This window comes from Bubalus kerabau, chromosome 9 (assembly GCF_029407905.1).
Source record: "Bubalus kerabau isolate K-KA32 ecotype Philippines breed swamp buffalo chromosome 9, PCC_UOA_SB_1v2, whole genome shotgun sequence".
NCBI lineage: Eukaryota > Metazoa > Chordata > Mammalia > Artiodactyla > Bovidae > Bubalus > Bubalus kerabau.
This window is the reverse complement of record NC_073632.1, coordinates 50069001-50091288: the sequence shown is the minus strand read 5'-3', so window position 1 is coordinate 50091288 and position 22288 is coordinate 50069001. Positions and strand designations below refer to the sequence as shown.

The window sequence follows — 22288 nt, the reverse complement described above, 5'->3', positions numbered from 1 at the left end:
GGGAAAGCCGATTCAACTTAAAGACAGAAATATATTAGGTTCCCATAAATCTTAAAAGTATAATCTGTACTATATGCTTGCGAGAAAAAGTACAACATAATTATGCTTCCTCCTCACCTTCACGGCTCCTGGCCATTATTATTAGCTGGCAGATTACATTGACCATTTCTTGAAGTAGGGCAGGGCATTTTTTCAGCATAAATTGCTGATCTGCAAAACAATAAAACACCTGAAACAAATCATTCTTCTTTTATACAAAAACATTTTTATTACCTGTAGTCCAAGACTAAAGCTAAATTTAAGTTGTCGAACAAATTTTTCATATGACCTCAGAATTTTATAGGCTGAACACAACTGTTTCTCCATGGCAGCACCATGTCAAAAAATCAGTCAGAAAACCCTAGCTCAGATTAAATGTTTTAAAGGCAAACTTTTAATATTATGGTTTTTGGCTTTATAAATTACTCCCTACCTTTTTTCTGGTAATAGTCTTAAACTTAATCATAACCTCACTAATTGAAGAACTTCAAAAATTTTCTTCTTGTGCATCTAAGTTTCTATAATTATGGATAAGTCCAAAGACTAAGACTGAGAATGAATGTCAACTAAATGGAGAGAGAGGACAGGAGAAGGGGAGAGAGATTCTTTCACTTATACTGCAATAATAGTTAACCACTGAAATCATTCAGTGGGGTTGATAAACTAAAATAAATTTGTTTCCTGTTCCTTATATAATTGGTAAAAATGGAGATGGCTTCATATCTGTACAGAACATTAGGAACAGAATTACTACTTTGCAACTTCAATAAACAATGCCTTAATAGTGTTCCTTAATTCCATCATATGTAGCCTATGGTACTATCATTAATCACTGAGCATCAACTGACCTTGTTTTCAAAGGCATTTCACTGCATTATTGGCTTAAAGCAGGGGGAGGGTGGGTTGGTTCATTCAGAAAGAAAATTTATTCTCTAAGGATAATAACTTTCTTTTAAAACTTTCAATGGAAATAATACAAGTGAAAAGAGGTGACACTCAAATTCACAATATTCCTGGAGACACCACAGTCCTAATCTAATGCTTTATTTAAGTAGAACAGATGGCTTCAAGTACTGATGAAGTTTAAGTAAAGACTAAACAGACATTTTATTGGTAACTACTGCGGGAGTATGGGGAGAAGGCAATGGCAACCCACTGCAGTACTCTTGCCTGGAAAATCCCATGGATGGAGGAGTCTGGTGGGCAGCAGTCCATGGGGTTGCTAAGAGTCGGCCACGACTGAGCGACTTCACTTTCCCTTTTCATTTTCACGCATTGGAGAAGGAAATGGCAATTCACTCCAGTGTTCCTGCCTGGAGAATCCCAGGGACGGGGGAGCCTGGAGGGCTGCCGTCTATGGGGTCGCACAGTCGGACACGACTGAAGCTACGCAGCAGCAGCAGCAGCAGCTGGAGTATGGTGGTGGTACTAGTGGTGATAACTGAGATATCTGTTGTGAAATCCATTTTTTCTCCCCACAAAAAGCTTCAAATTCTTTTTTTTTTTAAAGTCATCAGGAATTATTGAATAATCTGCAATTAACTAGACATTTTTCATCGAGTATTCTCTTACCCTGAAATATACCATTTTAACATTTGCCAAATCATTTGACTTTACTAAGACCTTCAAAGTATTTGTGAAAGTAATTATGTATGTAGCATATAGATTTGTTTTTAAAAGGTCCTTGAGTAATTATCTGATTGAGCAAAAAAGAACAGTGACAAAAACACTGCACCATGAGGCCTAATTAAATCTATTGCTTTTGTACCACTAAAACCCTACAGACAGTAGAATCAAAATACCTTCTTCAAGAGTCTCAGGAATTTTCATTCTAGCAAGATGAGACAGTAAAAGAACTCTGGCCTTCAGGCTATAAGGACAGGTAAGTGGAGGCTCATTCTTCTTTAAATTAATGCTGCCAATTTCTCTGATGAGCTAGGGGAAAAAAATAATTATTTAAAAAATGTATACTTAATAAAGCATAAACTTTAATATTTAAATGTTTATCAAAGAATTTGGGAGACAGGCCTAACCTGAGGTATTAAAATATTATCTGTTGGTCTGCTTGTGGCATCTTTATTATACTGAGGATCAAATTCAGAGGCTCCAGCCAAAACCATGATAAGACCTAAAAAAAAAAAGAAATACGAAGAAAAATAAATTTACTGACCCTTAATCATCCTCCCCAAACGATACCAGATTAATCCTAGAGGGAGGCAGTTTTCTAATCACACACAATGCTAAAATCAATATTAACAGGTATAAATTTCTCTCACAACAAAAGAAACATCTCATTTTTAAAAAGTGTTTGTAATATTACCTATCACAAGTAAATAGAAATACACATCAAATTAAGGACCCAGAAGCAACTAGATGCATTAAAATCACTACAAATAGCATCAGTTTCTAGATGTTATCATGTGTTCCACATAAAATTTCTTTTTTAAAAAGAATCAATTTTTATCGGAGGATAGCTGCTTTACAGTGTTGTGTTAGTTTCTACTGTTTAGCAAAGTGAATTAGCTATACGTACACATATATTCCCTCTTTTCTGGATTTCCTTCCCATTTAGGTCACCACAGAACACTGAGTAGGGTTCCCTGAGCTACACAGCAGCGGCAAGGATTCTATGTGACATTACTAACTGCTTTAAGAAAAAAGGGGGTTAAAAAGGGTTTCAGGTTTCTTCACTTCATGATTCCTCAATGCCATGAGTAATCTAAAATATACTGTAATTTACAAAAATTTTTATTATGGAATCATGGAGGGCTTTGTGGGAATAGTGTTCCTTGAAATACACATGAGTTGAGGTCACATATATTAGTGTTACTTTTCTTAGTCTATACAAGCTCTTTAATGACCGGCACTAGAGTTATCAATCTTCACCTTATGGCAGGAAATGCATGCAGTGTTCTCACAAAAATCAGGACAGTATAGGAGTTAAGTGCATAAACCCTGAAGCTTTCAAGTCCTAGCTGAATGACCTAAGACAATCTTCTTCACTTCTCTATGGGCCTCAATTTCTTCATATGTGCCTGACACACATAAACACAGTAATGTGTGTGAGCTATTACTATTACTACCCGCAAATGTTTGAATGAAATCAACGGTTCCTAAGACAGCTATATAAATGGTGCCAGTCCTAAAACCAATGATAACTAACCAAACAAAATTAAATAAAGCTAAACAAAGCTTTTCTGACAGAATTGTGTAAGGCTAAGTACCACCCTCAGAAATGAAACAGAAATCAAGATCACTGATCCAAAAAACATATTAAAACTGGTTACAAACATGAAATATTTTCATAAAGGAGAATGTTTATATATTAATATTTCAACCCAGCACAAAGAAGAGTGTACATGTGCACAAGGGAGAGTAACATTCACTCATTCCTCAGAAATAAAAGACCTGCTCATTCTTCAGAAATACAAAATCAACTCACACAGTCATATAATCCTGGGATTATATGATAAATCTCTTTCTCATTACCAAGAGCTAATAAAATTGGCAAACACAAAATATGACAAAGTCCACTCAGGTTTTGGAACAAAAATGCATCCACCCATGAAGCACAATTTTAAACTTATGTCCTTTTTTTTTTTTAATGTGTAAGATTTCAACAGAGCAGTGATTCTGTAAGGTAATATAAAGTATTCCAGGGATAAAATTTACAATGTTAGCTCAAAGAAAGTATTTAGGATGTTACTTTTTATATCATAATAAATTCTGAAATAAGCCTCTGGGAATGAAATATTTTGGCAAATTTCTTTAAACACTCCCAGGACCTCTACTTATTTTACACCATTAGCATGGTATAATGTACTGGCTTGGGAGCCACACTGCTTGAGTTCTATCCCAGCTGTCACTCACTATGTATCCTTGAGCTCAGTTTCTTCATCTATAAAATGTGCTTAAAAACAGCACTTATTTATGGGAGCATACAAAGATTAGATGAGTTAATACAGGATAGTGCCTCACAATACTTGGCAACAACAAATACTCAAGAAATGTTAGCTGGAATTACTACAAAATTAGTCCACAAAGAGCTTTACCATAAAATCTCTGAAGGGAAAATATATACATATACATACAGCTGAGTGAATGAGAATAACAGAACTACAGATCAAGAAATATGACAAAAGGTATTAGCATCTTCCTCCAGCTTTAGCTATAATGAACTGAATATCCCTAAAACTATAAAATGGAATTTCTCCAATTGAATACATATACCAATTCCATATAAATGACTCAGAAAATAATTTACTATCACAGTTACTTAAATTTACTTACGTTTCATATCCATATTTCGAGTTTTATAAACAAAGTAGGTATAAATCTGCGTTGTGCGTATTAGAATCTGGTCTCCGCTATAGCGTATTGAGCGATACCACCAAGAGCCCTAAGACACAAAATTAAACAAGGAAAAAACATGAAAACCACAATAAATGTTAACTTTGATGCAGAATGTTTATGGTCAAATTTTCTAAATGTTCATAAACCAATAAAAATATCTGCTCTTTAGAACAAATACCTTTACTATAAATTTCAAATGATTTATCTGGCAAGTATTTATGCTGCATGATGCCTAAATACCAGCCTATCTCATTACATATATATGATTTAAAGATTTAAGTTTCAACTAGAAATTGTTTATAGACAAAACAGGAATGAAACAACCCACTGCTATAAGCAACAAGTTGGCTTCTGACACATGGCATGTCTTCAATAAATGTTTGACAAATAAGTGTAAGAGCAATTTTACAGTTGATATACTACTTTCATTCACATTATTCCATACAATTGGATTCTAACACAACAATCCTATGAAGAAAGCAAGACAGGTTAATTGTAAGCCTCACTACAGGATCATAGGAACCCTAAGATCAGTAAGAACACCACCAGTCATGAAGGTAATAAACAATAAAATCATAAACATTATGGTATCTCTATATTTGGGGTCGTAAAGAGTCAGACACGACTGAGTGACTGAACTGACTGAACTGATGCAGCCGTTTTTAAAAATGAGCTTGTTCTACATGTTGTATTCCTGTATGAAGCAAAAAAGTCACAGGACAATATATATAATAAGACCACATTTTAAAAAACATGTATATACATTTAATGCATAGAAAAAGATCTGAAAAGGAAATCAACAAACTTAGCAGCGATTATCTCCAACAGAGAAATGGAATTGGGGGACGTGGTGACAGAAGACTTTCATTTTAAATTCTAAATATATCTGTATTATCTCATTTGTGTGTAACTTTTGAATCATGAGGAGACACATTTTAACATACTCAAGTGATGTCACTTTTAGAAGACCTTAAAGGATAGTTGAATATGAAATTCTTAAAACTCAAGGATTAATGGATTATGGATTATATTCTAACACAAATTATGATCTTATAAGGAGACCCCAAATCATGCCATCCACTCTCTTCCCTAAAAAATGTTAATAAAAAGAGCTGGAACTTACCACAACAACTGGAAGGATAACCATGAATGCCAAGCCATATACAAGTAAAACCTTGAATTGAAAAGGAGGAAAAAGAAGACCATTCATTCCTTCATGAGGTAAATTACAACATCCATGAACACTTATTTTGAGGCTTACATAGAGGCACTATTAAAAGCACATCTTATGTATTTCATTTAATCCTTACTTTCAAACTCTATGAGGAAGGTACCATTATTATTTTCTTTTTGCAGATAGGGAATCTGCAGCATATACAGTCATCCCTCGGTATCTGAGGGGAACTGGTTTCCAAACCCCCAAGGATACCAAAATTCAGGGATGCTCAAGTCCTTTATATAAATTGGTGGTAAAAGAGTATCCAGGGATGTGAAACATGCTGATAGGGAGAGCCAACTTCAGTTGACCTTGAGTAATGTAGGGGCTGGGGGACCAACCTCCTTGCAGTGGAAAATCCACATATAACTTTAGAGCTGGCCTTCCATATTGTGGCTCTGCATCCATGGATTCAACCATGGATTGTGGAGTACTGTAGTCCATATTTATTGGGGGAAAAAAATCATATATAAGTGGACCTACACAGTTCTGGTGGCTCAGTGGTAAAGAATCAGCCTGCAATGCAGGAGACCTGGGTTCGATCCCTGGGTTGGGAAGATCCCCTGGAGAAGGGAAAGGCTACCCACTCCAGTATTCTGGCCCAGAGAATTCCATGGATGTGTAGTCTATGGGGTCGCAAAGAGTCGATTACGACTGAGCGACTTTCACTTTCACTTTACACAGTTCAAGCCCCTGTTGTTTAATAGTTAGTGCCTCAGAAATAAATGACAGAACCTGGTTTCTTTGCCTCAATATCAAACAGAACATATAATGCTGTTTGCAGGTAATTTCCATTGGTATGATTTTTGTCCTACTACTCAATCCCAAATCTGGTAGCTAACAATCTTTCTCTTCACTAGTATTCCCTCAACATGCTTATATACAACAACTATATACCCTGGAAGAAAACATGTAAGTAAATAGCCATAAAATGACACTAGCCATTTTCAAAACAAATGACAGACTGTAAGGATTGTAACAAATGTTACAAATGACAGACTGGTTTTTATTGCTTTAAAGACAGCCCCTAGATAATTATTTTCAAGAAAGGAGAAGTAGTGAATTCCTAAACAACAGGTTAAGATAATCTCTGACGTTTTAAGAGCTGCAGCCTCTCATCTCTGATTGAAGTCTGATCATCCTGCTGCCCCTTAAAGTACCATATAGAATACATACTATTATGTTAGGACACATTAAAATTAATTTAGCTTGGATAAATGCAGAATACAGGGTAATTTAAATTTTGAGTACTACTTAGGGATAAATGTCAACACCATAAGAAACAGTAGTTCCCTAAACCAAGGGTAGGACCCAATCTGAAACTACCTCCAAAACAAATCACAATTTGAAGGTTCTAAAACTACACTAGAGTACAGTCCCCCAAACCTCAATGCAATAATAAGAACCAATTCTTTTCTCCATTACGTAAGAAGTTTCCATAATACACAGTTAAATTAGAAACACTATACTGGAATTTTCTTTGTAATGTTATCTTTATATTACCAAGATATATCTAACACATTATCATGTGTCTTATTAAGTGTACTCACCAATATTGAATTTTTCTGGTCAACGATCCAAGCTGGGAGGGCAATTCCAAAGCTTGTGGCTAAAACAGGAAGAGTATTTTTGAAGAGTCTGAACTTCCAGCTTCATTTATTTATATCCCTAAATTCTACCTCCCCTGTCACTTCCAAAAAACTTTAAGATTATCTTACTATGTGTGTCTCATACACAAAAGTTGATGTGATATGGTTTATTATCTGAAACTTCAAATTTTCCCAAAAGAAAAAAAAAAATCAAAGTGCATGAATTCCTTCTTCTCAGAACACTTAAATCCATTTACATGTCCTGAGTTTATGTAAACACTATGAATATATGGGAAAATGTTTAGTCAGTAAAGAAAAAACAGAGTTTTCATCCTGTTTTTATCGACCACTAACTGGAAATGAATGATGCTAAAGCTGAAACTCCAGTACTTTAGCCACTTCATGCGAAGAGTTGACTCATTGGAAAAGACTCTGATGCTGGGAGGCATTGGGGGCAGGAGGAGAAGGGGACGACAGAGGATGAGATGGCTGGATGGCATCACCGACTTGATGGACATGAGTCTGAGTGAACTCTGGGAGTTGGTGATGGACAGGGAGGCCTAGCATGCTGCAATTCATGGGGTCGCAGAGTCGGACACGACTGAGCGACTGAACTGAACTGGAAATGATGAATAACAAAACTGACTACTCTTCTCATCAAATTAAAGATCTATCTTTCCAACTAATCTCTAGAAAAATTAAGCAAAGGAAGCTCAATTTACGTATCCATTTAACTCTGTGGGGTTGTAATTTTTCTATTCACAAACTAAGAAAATTAAAACGTTCTTTTAAATCTAACATTTTCATAATATACGCAATACCTTAACCCCAGTATTTTTTTAATCATCATTTACCACACCTTGAGGCCCATCTGGATTTCCAAATTCTTCCCAATTTTTCCGGGATTCTTCATCAGTTAAACTAGCATAAAAAGAACAAAGGTGCAAAATTAGAAAACCACATCTGAAAAATAAGTACTCAACTACACAAACTCCATTAACCAACCAACTCATTTCTTAAAAGAAATAATTTCAGAGAATCAAGAAAAACCCCCTGAAATCTGAAAAAAAATAGGGACAGGTAAGGAAGGAATTCAGCATTAACAAAAAATGCTAATTAATGAACCCGGATACAAATTCTTAGTTGGCCCAAGAGTTCTCAAGTTTAGCCAGTTCAAGACAGAAGATCAAACTTTAAAGGCTATTACATTTTCTAAAGAGGCAGGGGGAATTAGACGTGACTTTTTTCAATCTTATACATTCACTTATTTCCCAAATTTTTTTCAATGGGCATGCTTTTAATAATGACATATACCTATATTTTAAATATAAACAATACACGATTAATAATAATCCCTCCAAAACTTGCACCACATTCTCAAAGAAAAAAAAACACCTATAAAATTCCACTGCTGTGGTAAAGGTCATTTGTACTGTGCTGAGATCACAGTTTTCTCCTAAGCCAACTTCCAGGAAGACTAGGCAAATACTTGCTAAAGCAACAGCTTCCCAACTCAGGCAATATGAGGGACAGTGATTTTTTTTTAAAATACGTAAACATATATGACCTGGGCAATGGCTCAAGGCACGGGGTAAGAGTAGCTTTATTCCAGGTCCTGGCATAGACGGTTTTTAAAGAAAATAAAAACATTAAAAGAACTCTTTCCTTCAGAAACTTTATAATGTTGTTAAGGAGACAAGGCAGTCAAAAACATACAAAAATGACCAATAACATAATAAGGAAGACATTCTTGCAGACCTACTGGCAAAAGATTATGTTTATGTTCAAACCTAATTTTAGCCAAAGATGGAGAAGCCCTATACAGTCAGCAAAAACAGACCGGAAGCTGACTGTCACTCAGATCATGAATTCCTCATTGCAAAATTCAGACTTAAATTGAAGAATGTAGGGAAAACCACTAGACCATTCAGGTATAACCTAAATCAAATCCCTTACAATTATACAGTGGAAGTGACAAATAGACTCAAGGGATTAGGTCTGATAGACAGAGTGCCTGAAGAACTATTGACAGAGGATCATGACATTGTCCAGGAGGCAGTGATCAAGACCATTCCCAAGAAAAAGAAATGCAAAAAAGCATTTTTGCATGTAAGGCCTGAGGAGGCCTTACAAATAGCTGAAAAACGAAGAGAAGCTAAAGGCAAAGGAGAAAAAGAAAGATATACCCATTTGAATACAGAATTCCAAAGAATAGTAAGGAGAGATAAGAAAGCCTTGCTCAGTGATCAATGCAAAGAAATAGAGGAAAACAACAGAATAGGAAAAACTAGAGATCTCTTCAAGAAAATTAGAGATATCAAGGGAACATTTCATGCAAAGATGGGCTCGATAAAGGACAGAAATGGTATGGACCTAACAGAAGCAGAAGATATTAAGAAGAGGTGGCAAGAGTACACAGAACTATACAGAAAAGAGCTTCAGGACCCAGATAACCACGTTGGTGTGATCACTGACCTAGAGTCAGACATCCTGGAATGCAAGGTCAAGTGGGCCTTAGGAAGCATCACTATGAACAAAGCTAGTGGAGGTGATGGAATTCCAGTTGAGCTATTTCAAATCCTGAAAGATGATTCTGTTAAAGTGCTACACTCAATACGCCAGCAAATTTGGAAAACTCAGCAGTGGCCACAGGACTGGAAAAGGTCAGTTTTCATTTCAATCCCAAAGAAAGGCAATGCCAAAGAATGTTCAAACCACTGCACAATCGCACTCATCTCACATGCTAGCAAAGTAATGTTCAAAATTCTCCAAGCCAGGCTTCAACAGCATGTGAACCATGAACTTCCTAGATGTTCAAGCTGGATTTAGAAACGGCAGAGGAACCAGAGACAAAACTGCCAACATTCTGGATCATCGAGTTCCAGAAAAACATCTACTTTTGCTTTATTGACTACACCAAAGCCTCTGACTGTGTGGATCACAATAAACTGTGGAAAATTCTTAGAGATGGGAATACCAGGCCACCTGATCTGTCTCCTGAGAAATCGTATGCAGGACAAGAAGCAACAGTTAGAACCAGACATGGAACAACAGACTGGTTCCAAATTGGGAAAGGAGTATGTCAAGGCTGTATATTGTTACCCTGCTTATTCATAAACTTCTATGCAGAGTAAGTACATCATGAGAAACGCTGGGCTGGATGAAGCACAAGTTGGAATCAAGATTGCTGGGAGAAATATCAATAACCTTAGACATGCAGATGACACCACCCTTATGGGAGAAACCAAAGAAGAATTAAAGAGCCTCTTGATGAAAGTGAAAGAGGAGAGTCAAAAAGTTGGCTTAAAACTCAACATTCAGAAAACTAAGATCATGGCATCTGGTCCCATCACTCCATGGCAAATAGATGGGCAAACAATGGAAACAATGAAGACTTTATTTTGGGGGGCTCCAAAATCACTGCAGATGGTGACTGCAGCCATGAAATTAAAAGACACTTGCTCCTTGGAAGAAAAGCTATGCCAAACCTAGACAGCATATTAAAAAGCAGTGATATTACTTTACCGATGAAGGTCTGTCTAGTCAAAGCTATGGTTTTTCCAGTAGTCATGTATGGATGTGAGAGTTGGACTATAAAGAAAGCTGAGCACCGAAGAATTGATGCTTTTAAACTATGGTGTTAGTAAGACTCTTCAGAGTCCCTTGGACTGCGAGGAGATCCAGCCAGTCAATCCTAAAGGAAATCAGTCCTGACTATTCATTGGAAGGCCTGAAGCTGAAACTCCAATACTTTGGCCACCTGATATGAAGAACCAACTCAGTGGAAAAGACCCTGATGCTGGGAAAGATTGCAGGCAGGAGGAGAAAAGGACGACAGAGGATAAGATGGTTGGATGGCATCATTGACGCGATGGACATGAGTTTGAGTAGGTTCTGGGAGTTGGTAATGGACAGGGAAGCCTGACATGCTGCAGTCCATGGGTCGCAGGGAGTCGGACATGACTGAGCTGAACTGAATTTTAGCCATAAATTTATTTCCCAGAGCATATGTACCTAAGATACAATGTATTTTCTATTTAATAAATCTCCAAGTTGAGACAGAGAATGCAGAAATACCTTAATAAAATTGCAAAATTTTTCAGTGATTTGAAAATATTTTTACACTTATCAATTTGGTCACTTATGAAAACAAGCACCTTGACATCTTTTGTCCTTATTCAACTGTAACTTCACTTACACTATTTAACCTAAGGCCACAGTAAAATACAAGAGCCAAGGAAAGGCATTATTAGACTGCAAGTTAATAAGGAGTGGTGCTAAGATTCTTTTCCGCTAAGGAAGGGATATTTCTCAAAAACGTTTGCCTTGGTTTCCCTGTATAATTGTCCACTAAATCAAGAGCTTTAGCTATTGTTTCTTTAAATTTTCTGTCTCCTAATCAGATTCTTTTTCCCAAAATAATTATCTCGTTCCTTTCTGCCTTTCTAATGATGGCAGGAACATAAACTGTTCTGTTCTCTATTCAATGCCCTCAGATTAGCAAAATAAAGCACAGCTTACATCAAAGAAGCATTTGATTTTTCAACCTGCACACATATCTGATTAAAATTTCATTCATTCATTCATTAAACCAATCTGTGTACAACTGTTGTATAACCAGTCTGTCCAGTCAAAGGAATTATCAATTTTTTTTAAAAGTCAGTTTAAGAAAGCAACTGATTTTTTGCTTCTTGTTAGTGCTTCAGTATAATACCATTTCTAAGACTTAAAGAACTTAGAAGCTGAGTGATTTCAGTATAATTTATATATAATAAGCTCACACAACACCACTGGTACTAATGTAATTTTTTTTTTAATTCAAGGAGAGTCAAGTTTCCTAAACATGATTATATTCCTTGACTTTGAGGGTGGGAGGTTATACCATAAACCCTATTAGGAATCTAAATCTAGTGAAATCTATGCCCCTCTTGTCCTGGAAAAAAATGCACATTTACAAATACACATAAATTCTGTATACTGTTTCAGGGACCTCAGATTTTAAATCCTAATCCAGAGAATGCCTTCACAAAATTATATATGAGTGGCCTGAGTTGGCTATACACAGCTAAGTTATGTATTCATACGTAAGAATACATGCAAACATAGGCTATAAAAATTAAAAGTTTTAAGGATGTTAATTCTTGCTGCCCATGTATTAAAAAATAGTTTAAACACAGGTTCTACACCCAAAAGCAAAATCCCAACTGTATCCAGAAAAATGAATCAGAGAATTCATAAGTTGGCCTAACTCTTCAAAAATAACCATACCTCCTTCAAGTAACAATCTGGCCCGAAGAAATAGGAATAACCCACTTATTTATTATAATGAGCAAATAAGGGAAGAGAAAGTAGCTTAAATAACCAAGGCAAATTCTGAAAAACTTTGTAGATCAAAGTCTATAACTGCATTCCACAAGTTGCTTGAAATACGTATCTTAGGACAGCAGCTTCAATTCAATGACTCAAACCTATTACATACATATTCAGTAAAATGTACCCTTTTAACTAATCTAGTTATACTTGTACAAGTTACAATAACTCAAGAGTTCTGGGTCCTGTAATCATTTCACTTCTTCATCTGCCTGACAGACCATCAACTATTTTAGACCCTTTACATACAAAACACTCTACATCATGATCATGCAACTGAGTTAAAACCAAAAGCCATATATTATTCTTCAGTACTTTTTAGAATAGTGACCATACATAATAAAGCCAGATTTCCAGTAACCTGAGAACAAAATCATGACCTTGAAAATGTTACAATACCTGAAAACTAAGGGGGGGAAAATAACTGTACCAAAAACACTAAAATTAAAAACGCTAATTAATCTTGGCTATCTGACCTCTGGAAATCTCCAGTTCTTCAATTACCTGAAGACAGCAACTAAGGCATTGTATTGTGATACTTGTGCACCAAGGGTAAATGCATGAAGGAGACACTGAAAAAAGGGGGAAAGAACACACCAACTGAAAGAGCAATCTGGAGAACATCTGCTGTACAGAAAAGAAAATGTAGAGCACACTTCAGAAGCTCCTGCAAGTACTGCTTTATTACAGAAGCATATTCACACAGAAAACACCCAATGGAGGGGGTGGGGGAGGAGGCTGTAGGGAGAAAGGAGACACGGTCAATATACTTCTATTAGGCACAAAAATGCATAAGACAGTATTTCCCAAACTTTTGTCATTCATATTCCACTTTCACAGCCTGCTATTATATCTGCATATTCTATTACTTATATTTTTTAAGTTAGCTTACAAAATTGTACATTACTGAGTTTTCCTCAAAAACAGATAACATCTTGTCTGTATTTTACTCTTTAATTCAACGTAAGGGTTGTGTGGGATATACCTATCATAATTCGTGAAGAATCCAGCTACCTTTTTATCTCCTGCAATATTAACACCCCAGAAATAACTAAATTTTATATCCTCTATCCTGTTTTCCAAAAATTAAACTCATCTTTAAATAGTTTAAATAAAACAAGCTATAATGCTTGTATGCTTGTCTCATTTAAAAGAACTAGATCTAGCCTAATAAAAAGCCTAGAAATGAAAGCAAAGTGTTAGTATATCCTCTTCTAATCAGTATGCTTTGAAAATAGCTCAATTAACATATCACTTACTACTTAATCAACTCACATGGCAAAAGCACTACCGTGAGCTACTTAAAATTAAGGTTTAGCTAAATTACCCCTGCAGGGTTATCAGGAAGTTCCATAGAAGACTCAACATATGAGGTCAACACTTGAAAAAAGTATATGACAATTATTTTACTGATTACTATTTTATTCCAATAGAAAACTTAAAAATGTATAACAAGTCCTAAAATACTTACGCTGCATAAGCTTTTGCTATTCTCATGAACATAACTTCATCACCTCCTTTATCTGGATGATATTTAAGAGACAGCAAACGATACTGTTTCTTAATCTCTGCTACAGTTGCCCCCTAAAAGAAAAGGCTTTCTTTTAGTAAAAATAAGCAGACTACTGTAAAACATAATCCATCCCATTCTGAACTTAAAATATTGAACTACTCAATATTTTCAGAAAATGAAGTTTTCCTCCTATATATCTTGTCCTATAAATTTCACTCACATATTTTTAAGTAAAAATATTTATGCTATCCAATATATTTTATTTTACTGAGCATCTAACTATATGCCATGCATATAGATGATTTGAGATTGATAATATATGAATGCCATTTAAATAAAATAAAATGACACAGAATTTTAAATATCAAAGAATGATCAAGTTAATTAAGTCTGGCTGAAAAAAAAACTCAAATCAAAGGTTAACCTCTTTTCTAAGAAATAATCTGAAGACTATCTGGTTTCATCTGTTTGACAACATTTTAATATTAAGTAACTTAGTAAGTTTACCTTAGTTGTTTCCTAATTAGATTCAATTTCTATTCATCAATTTTTCACATTGATTTTTTTTTATGGCATTAAATTGTCCCCAAACCTTTAAAACTTAAAATAGCTCTCTTGATGACCATAATCATCACAGTAAGAAAATTCAGATGGTATGCAAACTTTTCTACAAAGCAGAAAACCAGAAGATAAATACACTCCTTACTTTGCATTATGTGAATCTCTGGATTAAGCCATCTACTGAGCAGAGACAAGAAATAAAAGAGAGCAGTATGGGGGAGAAATGGAAAGAGCACTAGGTTCAGCTTGTTTACTAGGAAGTTATGGGACACCAGACAAAACACAGATTTTCCAGGCCTCATTTCCTCCATCAGAAGAAAACGCTAGATGATCTCTACCATACATTCAGTTCTAACTTGCCACAGATAAATTTAAAAGACTAATTTTCTACTTAGATCCATCAATCAAGTTCAATTAAGAAAGTCACCTAACACACAACACTGTAAAGTGACTATACTCCAATAAAAATTAATTTTTAAAAAATGCTAAAAAAAAAAAGAAGAAGAAGGTCACCTAACAGATACATTCCAGGTTAATCTGAATTTCTATGACAAAGCTACCAGTTCTTTACAAGACATAAAGACTTAACATTCTGCCTTAGTGTCAACTAAAACAGGGTCCTATCCAACTAACATAAATAAACCTCCTGGTTCTAATTTTGCATTAAATCAATCTTAGAAACGTCTTTTAAAAATATACTAACTTCTCATCTCCAAATATTTTTTACATTTTAGCAATTATAAACCAACTCTTAATAGGATGGTAATTGACCTCTGTAGCTTCAAAAACATATATACATATATGCATTAGAATAAAAACAGATTAGGTATCTTTTTAACTGATCAGAGTCTGATTTCTTTAGGCACAACTCACTTTCTTTTAGGCTGTGGGCCTACAGTATTTTCAAGGGATCATTAAACTAATGTACATTATATAAAAATACTACTTACGGGATCTAAATTTAATACTTCATAAGGATTGTATTCTTGATATTCTCGGTCTGTTTTGGAAACTTTGTATGCAAGGAATAAGAACAACGCCCATCCTGCAAGAAGAACTATTTTCCTGTTGAGAAAAAAGATAAGTGAAATATAAGTAAATACAACTCTTTGGGTTTCCTTTAGATTCTAAAGACATTTTGGCAAGACCAAGGCATAGAATAATCTAAAGTAGTCTCACTGACTTAAATTAGTGCTATTGACTTAAATTCTGTAATCATTGGCTTGTAAGATACAATAATGACAGTGTCTTTATGCCCCTTTGAATTCTCTAGAATCTAGCAGTGCCTGGCATGTAATATTCTCTCAGTTCCTATTTGCAGAATTTTAAGTAAGAAGTTAATTCAACTCTCATTTACTGGATGCATTAAGTTAGATCAAATATATTATACTTACTATTCAGTTAACCATTTAATGTAAAAAGAATTGCTCTTGACCTCGCAATTACACTTTTAGTAAGGTAAACTACAAAAAATAATTGGTCAATTATGCAAAGGTAAGTGGCCTTAAGTAGTCTTGTTTACCATAACAGTAAAAATTTGGAAACAAACTTAATGTCCATTTATTGGGAACTAATTAAATCATTCATAGGAGACTAATTAAATAAACCAAGATAAAGACACAAAATGGAACATTTTTAGCTAACAAATACAGAAAGACATGTGGGTTTCCCAGATGGTTCAATGTGTAAAGAATTCGCCTGCAATTCAGGAGACACTGGAGACTCAGGTTCCATCCCTGGGTTGGGAAGATCCCCTGGAGGAGGAAATGGCAAGCAACTCCAGTATTCTTGCCTGAAAAACCCCATGGACAGAAGAGCCTGCCGGGCTACAGTCAAAAGGGTCACAAAGAGTCAGATGCAACTGAGCATGATAGAAAGATGTGCACTACAGGTTAAAAAAAAAAGACATAAAAGAATATATAGTTTTGGGGGAAAATCATTTCTTTCTACTTCAGTATGTTCTATTTAATAAAAACATTTTAAAAATTGATATTACCAGTGTTGGAGAAGCTAAGGAAAAAAGAACTCTCATACAATGTACACTCTGACGGAATATCTGGCAATAAGGTTATCAAAAGTCCTAAAGAACTATATACCTTTTAAACTATCAATCTACTCCACTTCAAGAAATTAAGAAGCAAATAAACTAAAACTAAGTTTATAAAGTATAAGGGTGGTAACAGATATAATTAATACCTGAAAACACATATAAATGTCCATCAGTAGAGTACTGAACAGATCAGTAACAGTGTATCTATAGATAAATGCTATCTAGACACTAAAAATACTTGCTGTGGAAGATTCTCTACTTTGCAGTGTTAAAATAGAAAAACAGATTTCAAAGCTGTATGTACAATGTAATCCTATTTTTTGTAAATAAAGTTTATTATAAATAAAAATATAGACGGTAAATCATCTTAATGGTGTTTATCTTTAAGTGATGAAATGGAATAATTTTTATTTTTTATATGTTTTGTATCACAATCTGTTATATTAGATAGGAACAAAGACATAAATGAATCATAGGAATCCTAATCAAACAAACCGAAGTGATCTGTTTTCAAACACAAAAAGAAAACATTTCATGCCTTTAAGCTCTCTTGATAGAAACATAGCTTAAAACATGTTTATCTGGACTGAGTTTCTCAGGCCCAATTCCTACCTACCTCTTTACTTTTATCATCCTAGTTTTTCAAACAAAATAAATTGCCACCTCCCAAAGTTCCTTGCCACCTCCCAAAGTTCCCTAAGTTTTTCCACCATCATGCTTTTGCTCTCCTGGGTCTTTCTACCTAGAATTCCCATTCTTCATTTCTGCATATCCAAACTGTATTTATCCTTCAAGACTCAACTCAAATTATCCACCCAATCCATAACCGCTGTCAAGATAATCAACAGGAAGACCATGATTACAGTCACAAAGAAACATAAACCATGACCCTCTGGCTCATTGCAAACTCCTTGAGCATGTGGACAGGATTTTATACTCAGTTCTAACTAATCTCAGAGTAACAAACACAAATGGCACTCAGACGCAAATTTTGTTCTACCTGGTCAAATCCATGTTCTAAACCTTATTAAAGGGCATAATACTGGAAGCTGCTTTCCACATGCCCAAAGACAAAGAATACCTAGAATACTTCCAGTTTTACCTGCCTATCTAGTGATAGGCTCTGGAACAAAACTACCTTAAGTCAAATCCCAGTTTTACCCCTTATTACCTAAGAGATCTTGGCAAGTTGTTTAGCTCAGTTTCCAATTTCTAGAGTGGGTCCGAGAATTAAATAAGATTAGCACCCCACTCCAGTACTTTTGCCTGGAAAATCCCATGGACAGAGGAGCCTGGTAGGCTGCAGTCCATGGGGTAGCTAGAGTCGGACACAACTGAGCGACTTCACTTTCACTTTTCACTTTCATGCATTGGAGAAGGAAATGGCAAGCCACTCTAGTGTTCTTGCCTGGAGAATCCCAGGGACGGGGGAGCCTGGTGGGCTGCCATCTCTGGGGTCGCACAGAGTCAGACATGACTGAAGCAACTTAGCAGCAGCAGCAGCAGCAGGTATGTAAAGAAGAAAAGGAAAGATACACCCAATTGAATGCAGAGTTCCAGAGAATAGCAAGAAGAGATAAGAAAGCCTTCTTAAGTGAACAATGCAAAAAATAGAGGAAAACAATAGAATGGGAAAGACTAAAAATCTCTTCAAGAAAATTGGAGATATCAAAGGAACATTTCATGCAAAGATGGGCACAATAAAACAAAGAAACAGCAAGGACCTAACAGAAGCAGAAGAGGTGGCAAGAATACACAGAACTGTACAAAAAAGGTCTTAATGACCTGGATAACCATGATGGTGTGGTCACTCACCTAGAGCCAGACATCCTGGAATGTAAAGTCAAGTGGGCCTTAGGAAGCATTACTACAAACAAAGCTAGTGGAGGTGATGGAATTCCAGTTGAGCTATTCCAAATCCTGAAAGATGATGCTGTGAAAGTGCTGCACTCAATATATCAGTAAATTTGGAAAACTCAACAAAGGCCACAGGACTGGAAAAGGTCAATTTTCATTTCAATCCCAAAGAACGACAATGCCAAAGAATGTTCAAACTATCACACAACTGTGCTCCGTTCACATGCTAGCAAGGTAATGCTCAAAATCCTTCAAGCTAGGCTTCAATAGTATGTGAACCAAGAACTTCCAGATGTATAAGCTGGATTTAGAAAAGGCAGAGAAACCAGAGATCAAACTGCCAACTTTTGTTGGATCACAGAGAAAGCAAGGGAATTCCAGAAAAACTTCTGCTTACGCTTCATTGACTAAGCTAAAAGCCTTTGACTGTCTGGATCACAACAAACTGGAAATTTCTTAAAGAGATGGGAATTACTAGACCACCTTACTAGCCTCCTGAGAAACCTAGATACAGGCCAAGAAGCAACAGAACCAAACATGAAACAACAGACTGGTTCAAAATTGGAGTATGTCAAGTCTGTATATTGTCACCCTCCTTATTTAACTTAAATGCAGAGTCAAGTGAGTTAAGTAAAGTGAAGTTACTCAGTCATGTCTGACTCTTTGCAACTCCACAGACTGTAGACCACCAGGCTCCTCTATCCATGGAATTTTCTAGGCAAGAGTACTGGAGTGGGTTGCCATTTCCTTCTCCAGGGGATCTTCCCGTCCCAGGGATCAAACCAGGGTCCTACATTGCGGGCAGATGCTTTACCATATGAGCCACCAGAGTACATCATGTGAAATGCCAGACTGGATGAAGCACAAGTTGGAATCAAGATAGCCAGGAGAAATATCAAAAACCTCAGATATGCAGATGATATCACTCTAATGGCAAAAAGCGAAGAGGAATTAAAGAGCCTCTTGATGAAGGTGAAAGAGGAGAGGTGAAAACGCTGGCTTAAAATTCAACATTCAAACAACTAACTCATGGCATCTGGTTCCATTATTTTATGACAAATAGAGGGGGAAAAAAGTGGAAGCAGTGGCATATTTTATTTTCTTGGGCTCCAAAATCACTGCAGACAGCAACTGCAGCCATGAAATTAAAAGACGCTTGCTTCTTGGAAGGAAAGCTATGGTTTTTCCAGTAGTCATGTATGGATATGAAAGTTGGACGATAAAGAAGGCTGAGTGCTAAAGAACTGAGGTTTTCAAATTGTGGTGCTGGAGAAGACTCTTGAGCGTCCTTTGGACAGCAAGGAGATCAAACCAGTCAATCCTAAAGGAAATCAACCCTGAATTGGAAGGACTGCTGCTGAAGCTGAAGTCAATACTTTGGCTACTTGATGCAAAGAGCCGATTCACTGGAAAAGACCCTGTTGCTGGGAAAGATTGAGGGCAGGAGGAGAAGAGGGCAACAGAGAATGAGATGGTTGGATGGCATCACTGACTCAATGGACATGCGTTTGAGCAAACTCCAGGAGATAGTGAAGGACAGGGAAGCCTGGTGTGCTGGCGTGCTGCAGTCGGTGGGATTGCAAACAGCCGGACCTGACTTAGGAACAACAACAAAGTTATGTAAAGCATCTAAAAAGCGCTTCACAGGTGATAAACAAACAACTCATGGCAGCTCTTGGCTGTTACCACTAACTCTTACCCATGTCTCAGCTCTCAACTAGGACCCCTCACTTACTCAAGAATGCCTTCACTGTCTCAAGCCAGTTAAGAGCCCTCCCTCTGTTCTTTCATGGCACCCCAATCCTCCTTTACAACCCTTACTAAACTATTATCATCATTTGTTTACTCGCCAGTATTTTGTTACTCACAGTATATCAGCACCTAGTATAATATCTGACACATACACAGCACACAGTAACTACTTATTGAATAATGAAAATAATTTAAAATAGGAACTTGTGACTCAAAGCCAAAGTTTGCTAATACCCTCAATATGCTAAAGAACACTTTAAATTATATTTTATTTCCACACAAACTTAGTAACTCCACATCTTGTTTTGCCAACTTTCCCAAAAGGCTACAAAGCTCAAAAAACAAAGATAAAAGAGAAACTGAAAACCACTAAAGTAAAATTTTTAAAGCAAACAAGGTTAGAAGAGAAAGGGAACAAAATACCTAAAATGCACTACACTCCGTGTTAGACTGCTCTATGTGCAGCATCTGGCCCTCTGAGCCAATGGATAAAGGGACGAGCAGAGGTTGACGAGAGAATTCCCAAACTGATGAAAAGTACCACAACCAATAAAAACCATCCTGATTTCCTGAGAGCCAGACCAAAGGAAGAAACGTAACAGATTACATCATGCTCTGGGTCCAGTTTTTTAAAAGCATATTTGGTTTCTCTGAAAAGACATGCATTTTCCTTACATGTGGCTTCAATAATTAGTGTCCTTTGTTTTTTCTTTAAGCATACCTTAAAAGTCATTTTGGAAGCAACTTCCAGAAATTAAAGTAATAGATAATGACTGCTTAATTTTGAAAGAATGCTTCAGGGTCAAGTAGCAAAAAAGTTTTGATGGCTCCTGACCTTATTTATATTTTTACCAGTATTATTTAATTCTTACTTGAACATCCAATAATCTGAAGTTCAATTTAAGTAAATATCTTTACTAATTACTGAAGAAAACATCACAAAGTTAGGTTTTTTGCCCTTGAAATTGAGGTTCAGATACCCACAATGTGTTGACCAAAGCCCAAAAGAGAAGAAACTGGAAAGCCAAATATATCTGCCTTGCTGCCTCATAAGTTTAATCTAAAAAGAGAAGCAATAGCAAGGAATACATAGCAAACATGAAACTACTCTGGTAAACACTAATTTTGCCTTTTAGTTTCACACCATTAAAGCTAAGATTTCCCTCCCTCCACAAAGGAACTATTTAAGTCTCCTTAAGTAATACACATATGTTGAAAACTATCATCATTTAAACCAAGATTTAAAAATAACTGGTTCTGCTTTTACTAATTTCCTCTGCCAGGTCTTGCCCTCCTATCTACTAGATAGATATATGCAGATAATTCACAGGGTAAAGTCCTTCAGACAAAGAAGGCAATGGCACCCCACTCCAGTACTCTTGCCTGGAAAATCCCATGGACAGAGGAGCCCGGTGGGCTGCAGTCCATGGGGTCACTAAGAGTTGGACATGACTGAGCGACTTCACTTTCACTTTTCACTTTCATGCATTGGAGAAGGAAATGGCAACCCACTCCAGTGTTCTTGCCTGGAGAATCCCAGGGATGGGGGAGCCTGGTGGGCTGCTGTCTATGGGATCGCACAGAGTCAGACACGACTTAAGTGACTTAGCAGCAGCAGCAGGAGTCCTTCACTAATGGCAGCTCTTTCACTTCCCCTCAGTTTCATGTTACCTCTAAACTGGTGACTTAGGGTGAAGATCCAAAGCCCAGGTGCTAACCAACAAAGCCTCGAAAAATCAAAGACATCTACTCTGATTAAACATGCTAATGGCCTATTTATGTAGATGGCCTTGCAAAAATAAAGAGTAATCAGATCCTCACTCTACCATTTCTTGCTGCAAGAACTTAGTCAAGTTTCCTCATCTTCTTAGTCTCAGTTTCCTCATTCGAGAAAAAGCAAAAACATCTACCTAAAAGTCAATATAAAGCTAATGAGTAACATGTAAAATCCTAGTACAGCACCTGCCACACAGCATGCATCAACAAAC

General features: G+C 36.3%; 1 protein-coding gene across 1 annotated transcript in view; it reads right to left on the bottom strand.

Annotated features, from left to right (window-relative positions):
- Positions 1 to 22288, bottom strand: part of SEC63 (SEC63 homolog, protein translocation regulator) — a 68273-nt gene that overhangs the window by 23236 nt on the left and 22749 nt on the right. The window contains exons 3-11 of the mRNA XM_055535280.1: positions 15592 to 15706; positions 14039 to 14151; positions 8057 to 8118; positions 7159 to 7217; positions 5516 to 5566; positions 4330 to 4438; positions 2073 to 2167; positions 1842 to 1974; positions 118 to 210 (exon numbers count right to left, since the gene is read on the bottom strand). Coding sequence (XP_055391255.1) covers positions 118 to 210; positions 1842 to 1974; positions 2073 to 2167; positions 4330 to 4438; positions 5516 to 5566; positions 7159 to 7217; positions 8057 to 8118; positions 14039 to 14151; positions 15592 to 15706 — 830 coding nt within the window. The remainder of the gene's footprint in view (positions 1 to 117; positions 211 to 1841; positions 1975 to 2072; positions 2168 to 4329; positions 4439 to 5515; positions 5567 to 7158; positions 7218 to 8056; positions 8119 to 14038; positions 14152 to 15591; positions 15707 to 22288) is intronic.